The sequence below is a fragment of the Capsicum annuum genome, chromosome 7 (assembly GCF_002878395.1).
Source record: "Capsicum annuum cultivar UCD-10X-F1 chromosome 7, UCD10Xv1.1, whole genome shotgun sequence".
In the NCBI taxonomy this organism is placed as follows: domain Eukaryota; kingdom Viridiplantae; phylum Streptophyta; class Magnoliopsida; order Solanales; family Solanaceae; genus Capsicum; species Capsicum annuum.
In genome coordinates this window covers 128,079,463-128,098,590 of record NC_061117.1, presented here as the reverse complement: position 1 = coordinate 128,098,590, position 19,128 = coordinate 128,079,463, and the positions used below count along the sequence as shown (strand labels likewise).

At 37.7% G+C, this 19,128-nt stretch overlaps 1 protein-coding gene across 2 annotated transcripts in view; it reads right to left on the bottom strand.

Annotated features, from left to right (window-relative positions):
* Positions 1–13,587: 13,587 nt before the first annotated feature.
* Positions 13,588–19,128, bottom strand: part of LOC107878075 (pentatricopeptide repeat-containing protein At3g59040) — a 14,388-nt gene continuing 8,847 nt past the window's right edge. The window contains exons 5-7 of one of the 2 annotated variants that reach the window (XM_016724949.2): positions 15,687–15,811; positions 15,038–15,136; positions 13,588–14,332 (exon numbers count right to left, since the gene is read on the bottom strand). In XM_016724949.2, the coding sequence (XP_016580435.2) occupies positions 13,786–14,332; positions 15,038–15,136; positions 15,687–15,811 (771 nt within the window). In that variant the 3' untranslated portion in view covers positions 13,588–13,785. Of the gene's footprint in view, positions 14,333–15,037; positions 15,149–15,686; positions 15,812–19,128 lie in introns of both variants that reach the window. The other variant, XM_047393725.1, reaches the window with a different exon arrangement.

Below are 19,128 nucleotides of genomic sequence, written 5' to 3'. Positions count from 1 at the left end.
ATGTTACTAAGACAACTATGAATAGTATTCATTGACAGGAGTGACCGCTTTCTAAAGGAAGCAAGCAATTCGAAAAGAATATTGAGGGCTTGAAAGAATAAGATAATAGAGAGTAAACCAAGGTTCATAGGAGGATCAAAGTCGAAAGGCAAAGCTGTTGGTTAGATATAAATGAAGTCAAAGTATAGTTAGACGAAGCTGTAGGAAATCTTACAACGCAATCCTAGCTACAAAAAGCTAAATCCCTAAGATAAATGAGTCACTTTCTTATCCTTACTCCCCGAAGAAACTCTTCGCCTCATAGCTACATGAGCTACATTAGGTTCCGTAGGGTTAGCAATACAAGAATCTCGATTTGAAAATACCTGAGGTAGGATTACTCAATGATCCTTGTTACCTTAACTCCTTTCTCTCGAGATGAAACCTTAGAAGGAACATTATAGGCCAAAAAATCTTTAGCTTTAGATGTTATATGAACCCCTAACAAGGAAATGTAGGCATATATCTATCAGGTCATAACTCTTGTCACTCTGGCCTTAGGGTTCTTCTTTTAATAATCTAAAATCCTTTCTTCATTTATAAATACTTACGTGATAATATTTCTAACAAAGATTTTGTTTGACTTGACCGTAGGACATCAACTTTCTCAATTCAATGGAAAACTAGAAGCACAGAAGTGATAAAAGCATGCCCACTTTTGCTAGCTAACATAACGGATCAGTATAGGGAAAATTGGCCGAGAAGCCTAGGCTAGCTATCAGCTACCCTAGTGAATAAAGTCTAGTCTTATTATCGAAAGTAGTATGAGTGGTCAAATCCCGCATTGAGATCATGCGTCCAAACCTAAGTCTGGGCTACTATTGTGTGTTTCGATCCTTCTAATGAGAGCTTGTGACCATCGGAGTGACCTTAAGTCAACAACAATGAAAGAATGAGTGACAGAAGCTCAAAATGCTTTAAGTATTAACCATTAAGAAAGATCCTACCTTTACCCAAAAGCAGTGGCAAGGCAGATATTGATTTTGCAGAAAGGTTGGTTGCCTTGCAGGGTTGCTTGCCTAGTTCATCAGTACTAGGCTATGAGAGGCTCAACATCGGGTCCAATGTAAAGCAAGCCTTGCAAATGGTGGTAGATCCATATGAGTAGACGTATGCCTTGAAACCATAACAAAGATAAGAAAATTATAGGGAGGACGTACATGTTCTCAGGCAAGTGCGGACTCAGTTAGTATACAGATCATCAACATAGTAATAGGATGCATCTGCTGAAGCCAAGACTCATGTAATAACAAGCTAGACTAAAGCTCAACCATACTTGGTTTTGGCCGTTGAAGCTTCTCTGTAGTGACAAAGATTTCATACTTCAAACACAGGCTAGCAAGAAGGAAAGTAAACATATCAGATTAGGACACTGGTGCATTAATAGATGCCAAGGACTCACAATTGTTCTTGAGTGTACGAAGGTAAGCCATCATAAACGAATTTCCTTTCTTTTTTGTTTCACTATTATGTTCCTCACTAACCCTAAAAGATTTATTTAAACCATACTTTGGGGAGGGAATCTTTAAACCTTGTTTGAGCTCATCTTTTCCTTTCTAGATAAGAAAGGAGTTCCCCTTCTCTTTTCTTTTATTTACATATGCAAGCTCCCGATTAGTTGCAATCACACTTTTGTACAATATCTAATGCATATTAAAGCACTTACCAGGAAAGTATCAATAGAGTAGGCTACAGATTGGTGCCCGATGACACAGTAAAAGTTGAACCTTCAACAACTCTGAGTGCCCCAAAAAGTCTTAAGTTCCTATCAACTACTTTCCCAACAAGGCAGCCGCTATGGTAATGAGATATTGTGGTCACAATGACAGAACTATCCCATTAGAAAATCACTGGATAGATCAGCAGGTAATGAAGGTCCAACATACCTAAAATATATAGGACCAAACTCTTATTGGTACTTGAATTCCTACATGGAGCGGCTTTATTGTACATCATGAATCTTTCTGTTCACACACCTCTCCACATCCATCACCAGGATTTCGAAAGTAATGAAACCTGACTATATGGTTAACCTTAACATCAGTTGATGCTAGTCTGAGAGAACCAGCAGAGAGGGGTCCAAAAATCTTCTCCATCAAGGTTGCCATAGTAAAATATACCGGAGAGGGGAAATCCTAACAAAAACACCATGATACGGGGATTTTATCCCAAACATCTCCTTCTGCATGAGTGGCTATTGCACTTGACCTTTGAAATTGAGCTTCTTTTCTCTCTTGTTCATTATCTGGTTCCTGCCAGTAGCTTGGAAGCAAACTACCCGCACTATATAAAGGGAGAAGAGTAGCAAGATTGAAAAAGTGAAGATAACTTGAAAAGAGAGAGGCTGAAGGGGGAAATGGGGATGAACCTATAACCCTTGAATTAGAAGAAATTCAAGTATGCGGGGGGAAGTTTAATTAGAAGAGAATGGCCCCTTTTTGACTTTCCACTTGCTAACAAACTTCTACCTCATCTAAATGTAAACCTTGAACTGGAAAACAAAGTCATTCCTAATCTATCGAATAGTATTACCAAAATAATATGGGCTCTTATCAAAAGATATACTGCTAATTTACCTTCCTTAGGTCTCAAATGTGATTGATCTGGCAGAGTGGATAAATAATTACCTAGACTTTGTATTTCTGCTTATTTTTGCCTGTTATCGTAAGGATCCTAAAGCCCAGGTGACTGAACATATTGCTTCTTTTCTAGTTCCCTTGAGTAGGTATAAAACTTCCTTATTCTAGGTTATTTGGTATTGCCTTCTTTTTTGGACTCCTAGGAATTCTATATAGAGAAAAAGAGAGTCTTCAAGTTAAACTAGCTCTAGAGTTGCTAAAAACCTCTTTGCCTTCGATGAAGTACATGTTTTGGAAGTGGGCAAAACCTCTACTTTAAGGAAAAGTGTTTAACCCAAGGCTACAAACCAATGAAGAGAGGCTAGGTCTTAATCAATAGAAAGAAAATAAAATAGATCCACTTCATTTATCACAATGAATTCTATTTGTTCGATAGACTATTGTCAATATAAATGTTGAATATTGAAAAAATTGATTTAAGAAAAAATTCATAAGATAAGAAGATGAGGCAAAGAAACAATTGATAGAGGTGCGTCGAGAAGTTCAATACCTTCTTGATTGAGAAAATGTCCTTGTTTGTACTTCTCTTTATTTTCAAGGTTGGGTTGGTGTGAAGTGTACCGCTTGTCTAGCCTATGCTTTACATGAACATCTCATGTCTAAGATAAAGGGAATGAGGGAAAGAATCGATAAGGCGAGTGTTCTCGAAGAGAAAATTGTGATGGAAAAATCATGAGGAGAATTCTCAAGTTGAGATGTTAGAAGGTGAAAAATCAATGGGTGTAGAAGCTGCTATAATTTCTTTATCCAGAGCTGATATTGGTATTGGAAATGTCCTTAGTTCCTTGATTAATTCCATGGTGCAAAATCCATCATTAGAAAATAATTATTTGGTTGTGCCATTTTGGGCTTTTCTTTAACCGAAGCTATTGCATCATTTTCCCCAATGATGGACTTTCTTATCTCATTCGCATTCCAAGTCCTTTAGTAATCGTTTATGGTGGGTGGATAAGCAGGAAGGGATCCCCAGCTAAAAATCAGTAACTGCCCGATAAGGTCAGTGAGGTTCCTGCTATGGTGAAAAATCTTTCACCATAGTGGGAAGAAGACAGATAAAAATGAGCGGAGCAAGAGCAAATCAAGTTCCAGTGGTGGGTTGTCTTTGCATTCCCACAGCATAGTAAGAAGAGTAGCAATGCTGGGTAAAGCCATAAGCATTCAGCTTACGTGATCCAAGCCGAGCAAAGAATCAAGACCTTCTCTAATAAATATAGGATTCGTCAAATGTGAATTCGTGAGCAAAGATGATCAAAAAGTTTGGTGTACTTTTTCTCACTTGGAAGGGTAAGGATTAGCTGGATGCCTTGGAGACACCATAGATTGAGCCGTTGCCAATGATGCTTTTGAGCGCCCCTAACCTTGAGGGGGTCGTAGATCAAGTTTTGGGCTAAGTTTACCAGTTTTGTAGCCCTTCGAAACTCCCTTCTGGAAAAGGTTCAGTAGATCTACCAGGTTACCGAAAATGACCAAAGAACAAAAAAAACTACACCAAGTAATGGGCTTGACTGGTACTCTAAAATGAATGCGGTCTGATCTGGCAAAGCTGCCGCAATGTATGCTCTATCTCTAAGATTTTAATCTTATTGCTAGCTCTTTTTTATACCTGGCACTGAAGAAGAAATATCAGATATGCCTTATATGCTATTTTTGATGTGAATAGAGGTTAGGTACAACAGACTAGAATTCTATAGTAGAAAGAGATATGCGCACCAACCCTTAGAAGTATTGCATATATTCATGCTTTTAAAATTCTATATCTTAGTGTGGAAATGCCCCCTTAAGTGCTTTAGTGAGAATGCGGAGGATTGATTGCTTGGTATCTATAAAAGCGATCCTGAGAACCTTTGCTTGTCAGGTGTAAATTCAAAAGAGAGTGTAATGTAAGTGAGGGTGACCCCTCTTTATTAGAAAGAAGTGGTTAGCAGTCCAGGCAGGTCTCTTTCAAGTCCTCATAGGTTGAGTAGAAAAAAAAGCCAAAGTCGTTCAGTGGTGAGCTGATGGATCAGAGATGCCTTCCATTGATTGGTTTTAGCCGATAAAGGCCATAAAATATAGGAATGTAGTGGTGGTTTTCTAGCTTCAGTCTTTGGTTTAGTCTATCCTCGACAAGAAAAAAATGCGAATATCCCTCCCGGCTTATGTTATATACTATGATGTCCATTCCTTTCTGACTTTCCTAGGCAATCTACCAAAGACAAGGACTTACCATTTGTTGTTCTAGTGGGTATGTTTTTTGACTCATTTTATAGCTGCTAAAAAGATATTTTACATCTTTTAGAATGACACAGCGAGTCCAGACTCTTGGTGTTTAATGACCCGAGTGAGAAGCTCTTCTAGCTCGACAGTAGAATTAGCTTAACAGTTAGCAGTGGGAGGAGCCTATTCTATAGAAAAACCTTAGTCCAATTGGCCTTTGGTTGGAGTTTTCCGAATCTCTATAGTCATCTGGTCGTTAAGAAGAAGCAAATTCCCTTGACGCTTAAGTAAAAGATTGACCTTTCTATAGAAAGAATGAGGAAAAGCCCTATACGAATTTATTACTATGCTCGAATGCCCCCGTAAGAGCTATCTCAAGCGGAAAAGACTAATATCTGAATAGGACTACTCGCTTCATTTCATTTGGCTCGTTGGGTTCAAATTTTTACAAAAGCATTAATAAAACCCTTGCCTAGGGAAGAATTCCTATATGGAAAGGCTACATCTTGGTGACGTTCTTACTAGCTCTTTGTCTAGATCCTCCTCTAACCTGTTAAAAAGATATGGGCGATCCGACTCAGAGAAGGAGTGGCTTTTATCCGTAAGAAGCCAAATCGAATAAAAGAAGTCTTCAATCGATTAAACTTTAGAAAATAGTCCATAGCAGATAGATTAACTTTTAGGCCTACGTTTGGCCTTGTTTTGGCTTAAAGCAGAGCAGTGAACAAGAGAGAAAGAGAAAGGAGTAGCGTACGCTGCCTAAGCTATTTCCATCAATAAAAAAAGTGGATTCTCAACTCCTATGATAAGAGAAAGAGGTGGGATTAGCGAATCCAAGTCTTAGTTTCCAGATTTGGCAGAAGAAACAACATTCATTGACAGCCAAGTGGCAACCTACTCTGATGCACCTGGTCCCCCGTCTCAAGGAAAGAAAGAAGTGCAAAAATCTTCTCAATAGGGGCCTTACTGCCGTTCCCAGCTTAAGCATCTACACCTCTCAACAAAGTGAATCTTATGGAACCTTCGAAAGGGACTTCTCTAAGTAAGGAGATAAGTAAGGGTAAGAGTCATTCCAATTGAGTAGGTGAAGAGTCTCTTTTGAGTGAGATCCTTTACCACGCCTAACTAAATGAAAGAAATTAAGAGAGAGAGTAGCCACCTATTTCAATAATGAAAATTAAGGAATTCCTTATCCTAAGGTTGTCACTGAATGAATCTGGTAACTAATGCCACCAGAGAGGCTAAGGTGAGTATTGTCCATCGCTTCCTCCACACTTTTTTTCTTTTTTTGTTTTAGAATAGATAAAGAGTAGAAACTAAGGGTACTCTCTCTGGAAGATTTTCTCCGATCTTTTTGGTCGCCTGCTATCTTGAAACCTATTTGCTTGCGGGGGAAGGAGTGGAAAGATCACTTCCCAAAAGAATCGTGTGGCGTGGTGAAAGGTTTTCCGTTGGGGTTTCCAACACTCTAGGTATCCACCTACTTGTGGAATAGAGGGTTTCTTGATATTAAGGTGTCAAGGCTGTTGAACAAGGCCACAAGTGGAAGAAACCGATGCTTTGATCATTCAATTGACTTTTTGTTACCGGTTCATGCTTGCTGTCATGCTGGCAAAAGAAGGGGTTTCGGTCGGTTTTACCTACTATTGGATTTGAACTAATTACTCTTACCTTATGAAAGTGATACTCTAACCGCTGAGTTAAGTAGGTGAAGCTGATTCAAGTCACCCTATAAGAGAAAGCTGCGCAACCAAAGTAGCCAACTGCATTCAAAAAATCATTGTACTTTATGTGTGTCTGTCACGAAAGCCTGATTAATAATACATAACTCCCACGTATGAAAGTGGATTCATCCATCTGCATACACCTTATTCTTCCTACCCTATTAATGTCTGACAATGTTTATTCTTCACTTTCCATCGTTAAGTAGTATACAAGACTACGGAGGCACAAAGGATAACCATCTTTAATGTCAGAGGACTACATGCCCGTCAAGAAAAAACAAGTGCTACAAGTCGTGAATTTTTACCTTTTTTGTTTTTAAATCTATTTTTTTAATTTTATATAATAAAACAAACATCAATTTGGATTAATTAAGGTATGTGATGACTATTAAAAAAAGAGGTGAAAAGTTGTGAGTTTTTATCTAACACATTCAAAACAATTGATGAATCAAGTTCTCCATCTGTTGCAACTGATGATTAACTGTTAGAAGAATCAAAATATGTCCTCCAACAGATGGTCCATCTGTTGTAACAGATAATCCATATGTTGTAACAGATGTATCATCTATTGCACACATAGACTATCTGTTGCAACAGATGGTAAATCTATTGCGACTTATGGGTTATTTGTTGTGACCGATGGACGATCTATTGCGGCTGCTCAATAATAACCTTTTTTATTAAGAGATAAACCATTTTGAAAAGGTGAGAAGTTTGAATGTAAAAGAAAAATTCATAAATTTTCACATAAAACAAAAAGTCAGTAGTTTGAATGTAATTAATACAATGGAGCTGAACAGTCGTACCTTTTTACCTAGAACATTCAGATTCATTCCTCTATAAATATTTCCCTCCTTAATCTTCATTCTATTCTATTTTATTTATTTCTTGCATTTTCTCTTTTCGTATTACATCTTCAACCACTTCTCTTCAAAGAGCATATTTCTTTCTCGTTGAGGTAAGCTTTTCTTGTTGTGTTAATCTACCAGTTGGTAGTATAGGTTGTATTATATTCGGACTCTTTTCCTTACTCTTGTATTTATATTTTTTATCAATCCATGCGTATTTTAGATATGGCTGATCCTGCTTGGAACATTGCTATTCTGCGCGACACCATGCGGGAACTTTAGAGGCAGGTTAATGACCTGAAGTAGGAGTTGGTCGCTGTGAGATCAAGGATGTTTGGAGAGATGCGCAGGCTGGGGAGGACCCTGCTTCTGTCTGTTGACGATTGACTGGCTGACAATAATAATAATAATAATAATAATAATAATAATAATAATAATAATAATTGACGATTGACCGGCTGACAATAATAATAATAATAATAATAATAATAATAATAATAATAATAATAATAATGATAATATTTAGGTGATGTTTTTTCTTTTAATGTATGTATTTTAATTTTTCTATATCAGATCTATACCTAATGTATTTTGTTTTTGTTTAATAAAAAATTTATTTTTAATCGACTTTGAATTTTTAATTCTTATTTAATTTTTATTCTGTCTATTTTTTCTTCTCAACAAACATGTCGATGGTTGGATGTAAGGATCAATTTTGAATCCAGTAGCAATAGCAAGAGTTTTGAGTTCTTTCAACAGATGGACCATTTGTTGAAATAGATTGGTCATCGATTGGGTTTCTATCAGTAGATTATTCATCTGTTGCAACAGATTTGTCATCTGTTGGATGAACATATTCCAGTTTGATGAACTGTATTGTGTTCTTCTAGCTAATGTCCATCTGTTGCAATAGATGGGTAATCTGTTGAAAATAATTTTGTGGTCTGTTGTATTTAGTTCTTGTTTTGCCTATTTTTATTGATGCACAAGTTATTAAAAATGATATTTTATATAATAAACAATAACATTTACATTCATAACAATGAGTTAAATATATAAAAGTCCATAACAAACAACAACACAAGTTTTTGCTACTACAACGATCATAGTAGATTACGATCCGGGCATGTAGTTCTTTTGTGGCAAGCGCTCTTACATATAGAGCACTTGTTTTTCTTGATGGAAATAATTCTCCGGCTCCACGCCTCTTCTTATATCACCTTCTTCCCGATTTGATAATTCTTGGGTCAATATATGGAGGAGGTATTAATCTCTCCAAAATCTCTACAGGAGCAACACAAGATTCTTCGAGAGGCACTGAATCAAAATTCTCACTATATGCCATTATATATTTTTCCACTGAATAATATGGAGAGGAGACTCATAAAATTTAGTTTCATATTGTGCACCGTATTGAGCTTGAAGGCTGCCATAGCATGTGGACGGGGTATTTTATCCAAGTCAAAAACTTTGCATATACAAGATCTTGTTTGAAGATTGGCCGTGGAAACATTACCATGATTGTCGATACTAAATTTGTAATCTGCTATTTAATGAGCAAATAACCTATTCCCCAAACCGATGTTCGTTGATATTATTTTTTCGCTTTTAGAACAAAATTGGTTCATGCGTTCTCGAAATTCACACGCCTTTCGTGAAAAAATTTACCATACTTCTGGTATATTATATCAAATAGAGCCACGATGGGAAATTTTCTTTCATCACCAAATAATGAATTCATCGGTTCAGCTATGTTTGACGTCATAATATTGTACCTATACAAAAGAATCACTTAGTACGACATCATACTATACTTGTAACTCAAACAAGACATTAAATTTTTAAGAATGTACCTATTTGTCAGATAGAATGTCCGATTCCATCTCTCAAAACCGACATGTACGAGATGTTCGACTGCCTTGGGATGCATATCCATTACTTGATTGAAACAGTCTAAAAACTTCTCTCTATTATATGCTCTAGCTGCTCTATAAAAAGGGGTCACGACTTTTTTGTTGTGAAAGTTGTTCCGAATATTAGCTCCAAGATGCCATATACAACAACCAAAGTGAGCTGAAGTGTAGAAAATTGAACACATTTTTGGAATAATTGGATGCCTATCCGAAACAAAACACAACTCTTCGGTATCTTCGATGCAACTTCACATCTATTCAAAAAGATATCTATATGAGACATCACATTCTTTTTTCACTACATAAAAAGTAATAGGAAAGATGTGATTCTCTGTATCCTGCGCCACCGTTGCTAGCAAAACTCCATTATACCTACTCCTCAAGAAGGTCCCGTCGACGGCTATGACTTTTCTCAAATGTTGAAAACCTTGAATTCAAGCACCATAGGATACAAAAAAGTACTTGAACCTTCCATTTTCATCAACATGCAATGCCATCTTACTTTCAGGATTTGTGGACTCAAGCATGTAACGGTAGGCATTGAGGACTGCATACCCGTGATCGTGTGTCCCCCTAACCAAGTACTTGGCAATTCCCATGGCCGTATATATCTTTCAATAACTGGCCATGACACCCAATTTCGTAAGTATTTGATTGGCCATATCCCTTGTAGAAGGGTCTTTGTCATTGGAGAATCTATTCATGAAATATTGATCAAGGACCTTTTGCCGTAGTATGAGGATTTTGGATCAAAATATGCTCCGAACTACATGTGTGATACTTTTCATATTTATGAATAACGAATTGTCAGAACTTAAGTACTTCACCGCTCTTAACCACCACTTGCAGTTCAGATTAGCACATCTGAAGCAAAAGACTTTGCTCGAATTAATCACCTTCATTATTTTAAAATCTTTTTTCAAGCAAGCAATAAAAAAGAATTAGATAGTTCGTCCTTATCCTTGAATGACATTCCTTTGTAAAAACCGGTCTCGTCGTCTTGAAGATTGACAGACTGTGTCGATTGAGAAGAACTGCCCACCATATTGCTCGCAACAATGGGCGTAGGTGTTTAATCATCATCTAGAATATTCATGTCCAGATCATCCAACTTATCATCAAAGATGTCTTGTTGTGGTTCTTCTTCTACATTCTGGTTCTCATTCTCTCTCGTTTTTTCAATCACGTACACCCTTAACACCGTCCAGGATGAATTATTAAGATAAGTACACAACCAAACATGATCGGTTATCTTGAAAGGTAGTACCCTCTGATTTTTAAAAAAGTTGTGCATGTAGCTAATGACGAGTTCTTTCAATTGACAATTCAGTCCACAATAGTTGATGATTAAGTTCATAAAATCATCATATGAAAAATCATTTTGGACTGTCATAGCTATCGTCTCTTGCATTTCACCCTCCTTCCAATGCCATACATATTGATTGCTTTTCTCGATCCATTGACTATCACAATCCACCCCTATTATTATTGATCTCTCCATTAGTGGTACCTAAATAAAGTCATTTGTTAAAAAAAAAAATAATGATATCATAATAAAATTAATAGTGATATGTAATTTGTTGCAACAGGTGAAAAATATGTTGCAACAGGTAAGTGATCAGTTGCAACGGATTACTTACCTGTTGGGATTCATGTTACGTTCCTGAAGTGGATTTTAACAGATGAGTCATCCCTTATAACAGGTGAATCATATATTGCAATAGACTATACATTTGTTGCAACTGATGAAGCGTCTGTTGGGATAGATGTTACAGTACTAAAGAACCTTTGAAGTTGATTCCAATAGATGAGTGACATGTTGCAACAGATAACTAACCTGTTGCGACAGATGACTTACCTGTTGCAACAGACGACGCGTCTGCTGGAATCGAGTTCAGGTTCCATTGCAACAGCTGACTAATCTGTTGCAATAGATATTTACTCTATTGCAATAGAAAACTAATTTGTTGCAACAGAGGGGTCATATGTTGCAACAGATGACCCATTTGTTTGATTCATGTTACGGCACAATAGAACCATAAACATGAATCCAACATATGAGTCTTCCGTTGCAACAGACGGCTTATCTGTCGCAATTAATGAGTGATCTGTTTAAACAGATTGCTTTTATGTTGCATTCATGTTCGCGTGCTATCTATTGTTGAAAAAACAGCACAATAGCAGTTAGCCAGATGACAAATTCAACTAAAAATCATAATTTAATTTACCAAAGTCTCCTATGAAGTAATACCTAAGTGAAAAGTGATGTACGAAACAAAATTTAACCTAAGAAATTGGTCAAGTAGCAACAATAGTAGTAACAACAACAACAATGGTCAACAAGAAAAAGATGAAGATGATAATGAAGTAGAAGATGATGATAATGAAGTAGAAGATTATGAATAAAGCAGCAGCAACAATGAACAACAAAAATTGCTAGGAGAGAGAAAACAACAATGGGTGAGAAGAGAGAGAAACACTCCTTTTTTTTCCTCCGTTTCCTGTTATATTAGGTTAACATTTGGATCAAAGTGTAAATTTAAAATTTGTGGGCTATTTTCAAACTTCTCCAACTTTCTTAATCTATAATAAAGTAATTGTCACATCCTCTCAATTATTAAGACTTGAGTCACCTACACCTCATTTTAAAACTCTTTTGTCACTTTTAACTAAATGTCCCTAGTCTCGAGGTGTTACACAAAGGCACCCATTATGAGAGCTATTTATGTAGTTTACCCATTCTTTTCTCGACGGATAAAACAGAAAAAAATGATGAATTATTTCGTTTATAAAGTAAAAGTTAAAGGTAAAGTAATAGATAATCCATTAAATTTGTTCGATGATTCAAAAAATGAGTAGTAACTAGTAAGCTTCGAGTGTTTTTGCCCCCAAAAGTATTAACTGTGTGTCATGTTAAATACCGCTTTCCTTTCAATTTTTGTTTGGTTTTGACATAAAACAAAGTTAAAATTTATTTTTTTTAAGAAAAAGACTTTTAAATTATGTGATCTTAAATTAAAAATAGATAGAATTTATCAAATACTTTTTTTGATCCTAAATATGTCACACGAAAAGTTAAAATTTAAAAGTTACCAAAAAAGAAAAAAATTCCTTTTTAAAACGAACTAATACGAAAGTAAACTAAATAAATTAAAACGATGGAGTAGTACATATATACTAGGTTAGAAGCCGTCAATATAGGCCAGACTCGTTGGATCGGCCCGACTCGGCCTATATTTGATGGAGTTGAGTTTCAATTTTTGCAATCCATTTAAGATTTTTAGCCTGACCCGTATAAGTTTGTGGCCCGTGGGGCTTGAGCAATGTGAGTTGGGCTAGCCCGTGGGCCGGTCCATAAGTCAAATACATACAACTATTTAGATTGCTTATTAGTAATTGGTTTTATTTGGTTCAAAAGATATCATGTCAAAAGTTATTTAATTTCGCTATTAGGAGTATTTTTTGAGAGTGTTGGAGACTTGATTAACAAGTATTAACACTATGTAATATTGTCTACTAATATTTATTTTTTATTAATATTCTAAACTTAAATTATAAAATATTATTTTTTTAAAAGTAGGCTGGCCCGTGAGGCCCGCAGCCCGAGTGTGCTTGGTGTTTTTTGGCCTATCATTTTGATGGGTCAGCCCGGCCTGACCCATCAAACTCAAAGCCCGTGTAGGCTAGGCCGAATGGGCTGAGCCAACCCGTATTGACAACTCTAGTATTTTTGTATAATTTTTTAACATATAAATTTTAATTTTGAATTATTTAATTTATCTAATTCATTTTAGTAAAAGTAAATAGAAGTAGTATATAGTAATAAGTATAGTAAAAATAGCATTTATGATCAAATTAACTAAATATGGTTACAAATGATAAAATTAATTACTTGAATCTTTATTTTAATGTTTGATATTTTAAGATGAGTATTAGATTATTAAAAAAGCATAAACAATGATTAAATGACCTTTTCAATAATTATAATTTTAGAAATTTACATAATAAGTGCTATAAATCATAATAATTAATAAATTAAAATATTTCAAAAATATATACATAAAAATTATGATTGACTATCAAATTTTATCACACCACATAAATTGTGACGGAAAGAATAACTTATATTGAGTACATACCTAGTAGATGGATAAAAGTGAATCACAGAGCAAGCCGACCGACTTATAACACAGATGCATGACATAAAGAACATGAGCAAGCAGCATGATATTGAAAACATTTAGCTGAATATTGCTCGACTTTCAAATTCAAAATTCATTTTTGGAGTTCCACATTTGCTTTCTAAGATACAAAAGGGAGGAGGGGAAGAGTCGTATAAACTACAAAGACTACAAAGATATAACAAAATTTCTAGTTTCATTTTGCATTACTTCTTACGTCTGAGATGCAGCACTACCGCTAATTATCAATTGATCCAATTTTCTCCTGACAAAATACTCCTTTCTGTATTATTGTCATCATCGTAGTCTTCATCATCACCGCTCCCATCATCATCGTCGACTTCATCATGATTATTGATGTTACTGGGAATTCTGTCAACTATGGCACATCCTGTGATCTGCTTAGCTTCCATCTGTTCTTCTGATGTTTTTGCCAAGGACAAGAGAATGTTCTTTGCTTTTTGATCAGGAGACACACCAGTAGATGTCATCTCATTGAACCAAGCAACCGCACTGCCAAAATCCTTGTTTCTACCATACGCGTCCATGATTGTAGTGAAGATAGTCTGGTTAGCCTTGATACCATGAACCCGCATTTCTTCATATTTCTCCATCATCTTTTCGAGGTCATTTATTTTTGCATATCCCTTAATTAGTGTGCCATATGTAACAACATTGGCCTCCAGTCCATCTTGCTTTATTCTTTTGAAGAATTTCTCTGCACCCTCCAAATCTGATGCATTAATATAAGCTGATAGCATTGTTGTGTATGAATAAAGGTCAGGGCTACATCTGCAATGAAAGACGGAAAATCAGAAAGTCTACTTGGAATAGACTCATTGGTTAGACCAAAGCATACCACTGACAGATCCCAAGTAATTGAGTTGGCGAATTTAATCCACTAGATTTGTACTTATTCCTTTTCCCATCCTTGGGTAAAGGTGAAAGTGCAGAGGTTAAGGTCAATTTCAGGATTTGGAAGAAGATAATTACTATTATCCACCTCCCTGCTTTTGGGCCAATAATTGCTGAACCACTGTTTTTCAAGCCAAAGATGAAACTTTATTTTATGCACATTTAAAATGGTTGAGCAAAAACAAAAACCAAACAAATCAATCATAAACATTGGCAAGTTTTAACAAGGAACTTCACTTAGCATGACAGGCCCTCAAGCTGCAAATCCACTTGAACTGGGAAGTGTTTGTCAGAAAAATGCATGTATGAGTTGTTTTAGAACAGTGGGCGTAAGAAAAACTTCAATGTGGCTATAAGATTATCTGATGCCTAAGCATTCCAGGATTTTGAGGCTACAGAGGTGCGAAAATATAGAAACTCCCATATAAGGAGGAGTGCAGATTGTTGGACAACAAAATAAGTGCAGCAAGGGATAGGCAAATCAAGTCGTGAGATCCTCTAGCGCCGTAAAACAATGAATAGAAGTTTCTGAAATAGTAATAGTTAAAAGAAGTGTTCATGGAAATGTATACAACATGTCACCTGTCTCTTCGCATGCTTTTGAAGACAGTCCGGGCCTGTTCCACCATTCCTGAGACAGCAAATGAATCTAGCAAGATGTTGTAAGACTTCTGTGTTGGCCTGAAAATAGAACTGCCCTCATATAACACTTGTAATTAAAGGATAAGAGAACGTTGTGACTGGCTACAAAGCATCCACAGAAAGATAATGTCATCTGGCATGGAGAGAGAGAACATATATATCTCTGAACTTGAGCTACTCTTGCTAAATCAGTAAGCATCTGGCTTAAACGCATCTCTTCTACCAGATTTTGGTGCTATCTAGTGGGCGTGAGCATAAAAATATCTCTTTGCAAAGAATAAAACAAATACCATTGAACCAAGAAACCCTAACCTAGATGATTTCAGTCAAAGCTTAAATGCAAGCAAGAAAGTTAATTGGTCATCTTCTCTCTGAAAAGTACATCTTCCACTTGGTCATGTGCAATTAGTTCCACACGATTGAAAGACCAAAATGAATAGATCCAATTTGAATAACTAGCTGGGTGTGTTATCCAGAGAATCATGTTTTGATGCAGAGCCTTGACTTCTGGTATAGGAAAAAGGAAGTCGTAGGGAGGGAAACAATGTAAAAAGCACTTGGATATTCAATGGTGTAAAGAAATCAATACCTTACACCAGCATCAAGCATTTCCTCAAAAACAGCTAGTGCCTCCTCTTCTCTTCTAGCCTTTCCATATGCACTAATGAGCAGTGCATAGCTAACAACATCAGGTCGAAGACCGGCTCTTTGCATCTAAAATTAGGCATTCGCTCCAAAATGTCAATCAAATCACTATGAATACAACAACAACAACAAACCCAGTGTATTCCCACCTGGTGGGGTCTGGGGGTAGGATGTACGCAGTCCATACCTATACCTCTACCTCTGAAGAAGTAGAAAGGCTGTTTCTGATAGACCCCCGGCTCGAGACACGCGGTACCACACAAACACATAGTAAAGCACAGCACAAGGTTACAAGATTACATAACATAAATACGGCACCCATAAGTAATATAAAACAGAGGAAAGCACACAGCTCAAATCACTATGAATACAAAACTAAAAGCAACAACAACATACCCACTGTATTCCCACATGTGGGGTCTGGGGAGGGTAGAGTGTACGCAGACCTTGCCCCTACCTCATGGAGGTAGAGGCTGTTTCCGAAAGATCCTCACCTCAGATAATGCATATCACAAAACTTAAAGCATAGAAGTGATTAACCAAATGTAAAACTGCCTGTGTAGACAAAGCTGAACTGATGTGCAACCTTATGAAGCCATTCCATGTGCCCATGATTTTCAAAATAAACCACAACTAAAAGTCTAAAACAGACAAATCCAATACTGCAAATAATTTTTCTAAAAAAAATTGTCCATCACTGCTCGACGAGCATGGACTTGCATATATTTATAGAAGAACCTTCGTAGAAAAGAAGGAATTTGGGTTGCCCAAAATTCCTTAGCCTACAGCAGGTGGAACACGCTCCATCCTAGCCATGAAAGTAGGCTAGCAAATAAGCTCACAAAATTCTTAAGAAGGCAATACGGTTAAACTTTATAGAGCCTCCCCTGATAGCTATACAAGTTTCATTACTACGAATAATAAAAAATAAAGATCTCAAATCCAGCAAACTTAGGACTTTCAGTGAAATATGTCCATAAAGGGTAGCTTTCTGGTCAAAACTATGTGATGGGCTTAAACTTAACAACAACAACAACAACAAACCCAGTGTATTCCCACCAAGTGGGGTCTGGGGAGGGTAGAGTGTACGCAGTCCATACCGCTACCTCCAGAGAAGTAGAGAGGCTATTTCCGATAGACCCCGGCTCAAGATAAAGAAAAGTAGACCAAAGCGTAATTAAATAAGAAGCAAGATGGATGGCATAACATGACAAGGAATAAGACACATAAAAATAGAAGTCAGAGCAATCTCCTATCTTTGGACCCAATCCTAGGTTTACTAGCCCGACTCGACCTGAGCTCTTCTAACTACTTACTAAATCCACGCACACAACCTAGCCTTCTACCCTTATCTGCGACCTCCACACCTTCCTATCTAGGGTCATGTCCTCAGTAAGCAGAAGCTTCTCCATATCATGTCTAATCACTTCCCTCCAGTACTTCTTCGGCCTACCTCTTCTTCTTCTGAAGTCATCTAACGCTAACTTCTCGCACCTACGAACTGGGGCATCCATGCCCCTCCTCATCACATGCCCAAACCATCTCAACCTTCCTTCCCGCATCTTATCCTCCAACAAAGCCACTCCGACCTTCTCCCGAACGGTCACATTCCTGACTCTATCCCCTCTGGTAAGTCCACACATCCAACGCAACATTCTCATTTCCACTACCTTTATTTTTTTAATGTGGGAGTTCTTGACTGGCCAACACTCTGCTCCATATAGCATAGCAGGACGGACTGCTGCTCTGTAGAATTTACCTTTAAGCTTTAGTGGCACCTTCTTGTCACACAACACTCCCGAGGCGAGCCTCCATTTCATCCAACTAGAGACATCCTCATCAATCTCGCTATTCCCCTGAATCATAGACCCAAGATACCTAAAACTATCCCTCTTTCGAACCTCCTGGGAATCCAACCTTACCACGACATCATCCTCCTGCCTCACCTCACTAAACTTACATTCCATATATTCCGTCTTAGACCTACTCAACCTGAACCCCTCAGATTCAAGGGTTTACCTCCAAACCTTCAATTTTTCATTCACACCTGCCCGCGTCTCATCAATCAGCAATACATCGTCAGCGAACAACATACCCCACGGCACCTCCCCTTGAATACTCCGTGTCAACACGTCTATCACCAACGCAAACAGGAATGCACTAAGAGCCGAACCCTGGGGCAACCCTGCCTCGACCGAAAAATGCTCTATCTCCTCCCGCCGTTCTCACCCGAGTCTTTCCTCCATCGTACATGTCCTTAATAGCTCTAATGTACACCACCGGGACCCCTTTGGCCTCTAAACATCTCCAAAAAACCTCCCTCGAAACTGTCATAAGCCTTCTCTAAGTCGATGAACACCATATGCAAATCCTTCTTCCTTTCCCTATACTGCTCCACCAATCTCCTCACCAGGTGGATTGCCTCTGTCGTCGAGCGACCAGGCATAAAATCAAACTAATCCTTCTCAATCTCAGCTCAACTAACCTCTCCCAAATCTTCATAGTATGACTCAACAGCTTGATACCTCTATAGTTAGTGCAACTCTGGATGTCTCCCTTATTTTTATATAACGGAATCATCGTACTCCACCTCCAAGCCTCCGGCATCCTTGCCGTCTTGAAAATGCCGTTAAACAAATCAGTCAACCACCTTAAACCAACCTTACCTATAAACTTCTAAAAATCCACCGGAATCTCATCGGGCCCCGTCGTCCTTCCCTTTCGCATTCTACGAATAGCTTCTCTGACTTTCTCCACCCTAAAACGCCTACAATAACTGAAATCATGTCTCTCCTCCGAGTGTTCCAGGTCTCCTAACTCGATGCCTCTATCCCCCTCCTCGTTCAAAAGCCTATGGAAATACTCCTGCCATCTCCTCTTAATATGGACATCTTCCACCAAAACAGTACCATTCTCCCCTTTAATGCACTTCACTTGGTCTAAGTCCCGATCCTTCTTCTCCCTAGCCTTCGCAAGCCGCTATAACCTCCTTTCCCCCCTTTTCACATCTAACCCCGCATACAAGCTCTCAAATGCTACAGTCTTAGCTGCCGTGACTGCAAGCTTAGCTTCCTTTCTAGCAACTTTGTAGGCCTCCCTATTCACCCGCTTCTCCTCTGCATTATTACTCTCAATCAACTTAACATAAGACTCCTTCTTAGTCTCCACCTTCTTAACTTCTTCATTCCACCACCAATCCCCCTTATGTCGACCTGCCCGACCCCTCGAAACACCTAAAACTTCTCTAGCAGCTTCCGTGATACAACTGGTAGCCCTATCCCATATAGTCTCCACACCCCTAAACCAGCCACCTTCTTCTCAATCTCTAACACACTACCCGGTGTCAAGCCACCCCCCTAATTCTAGGCCGACCCTCTTCGGCCCTT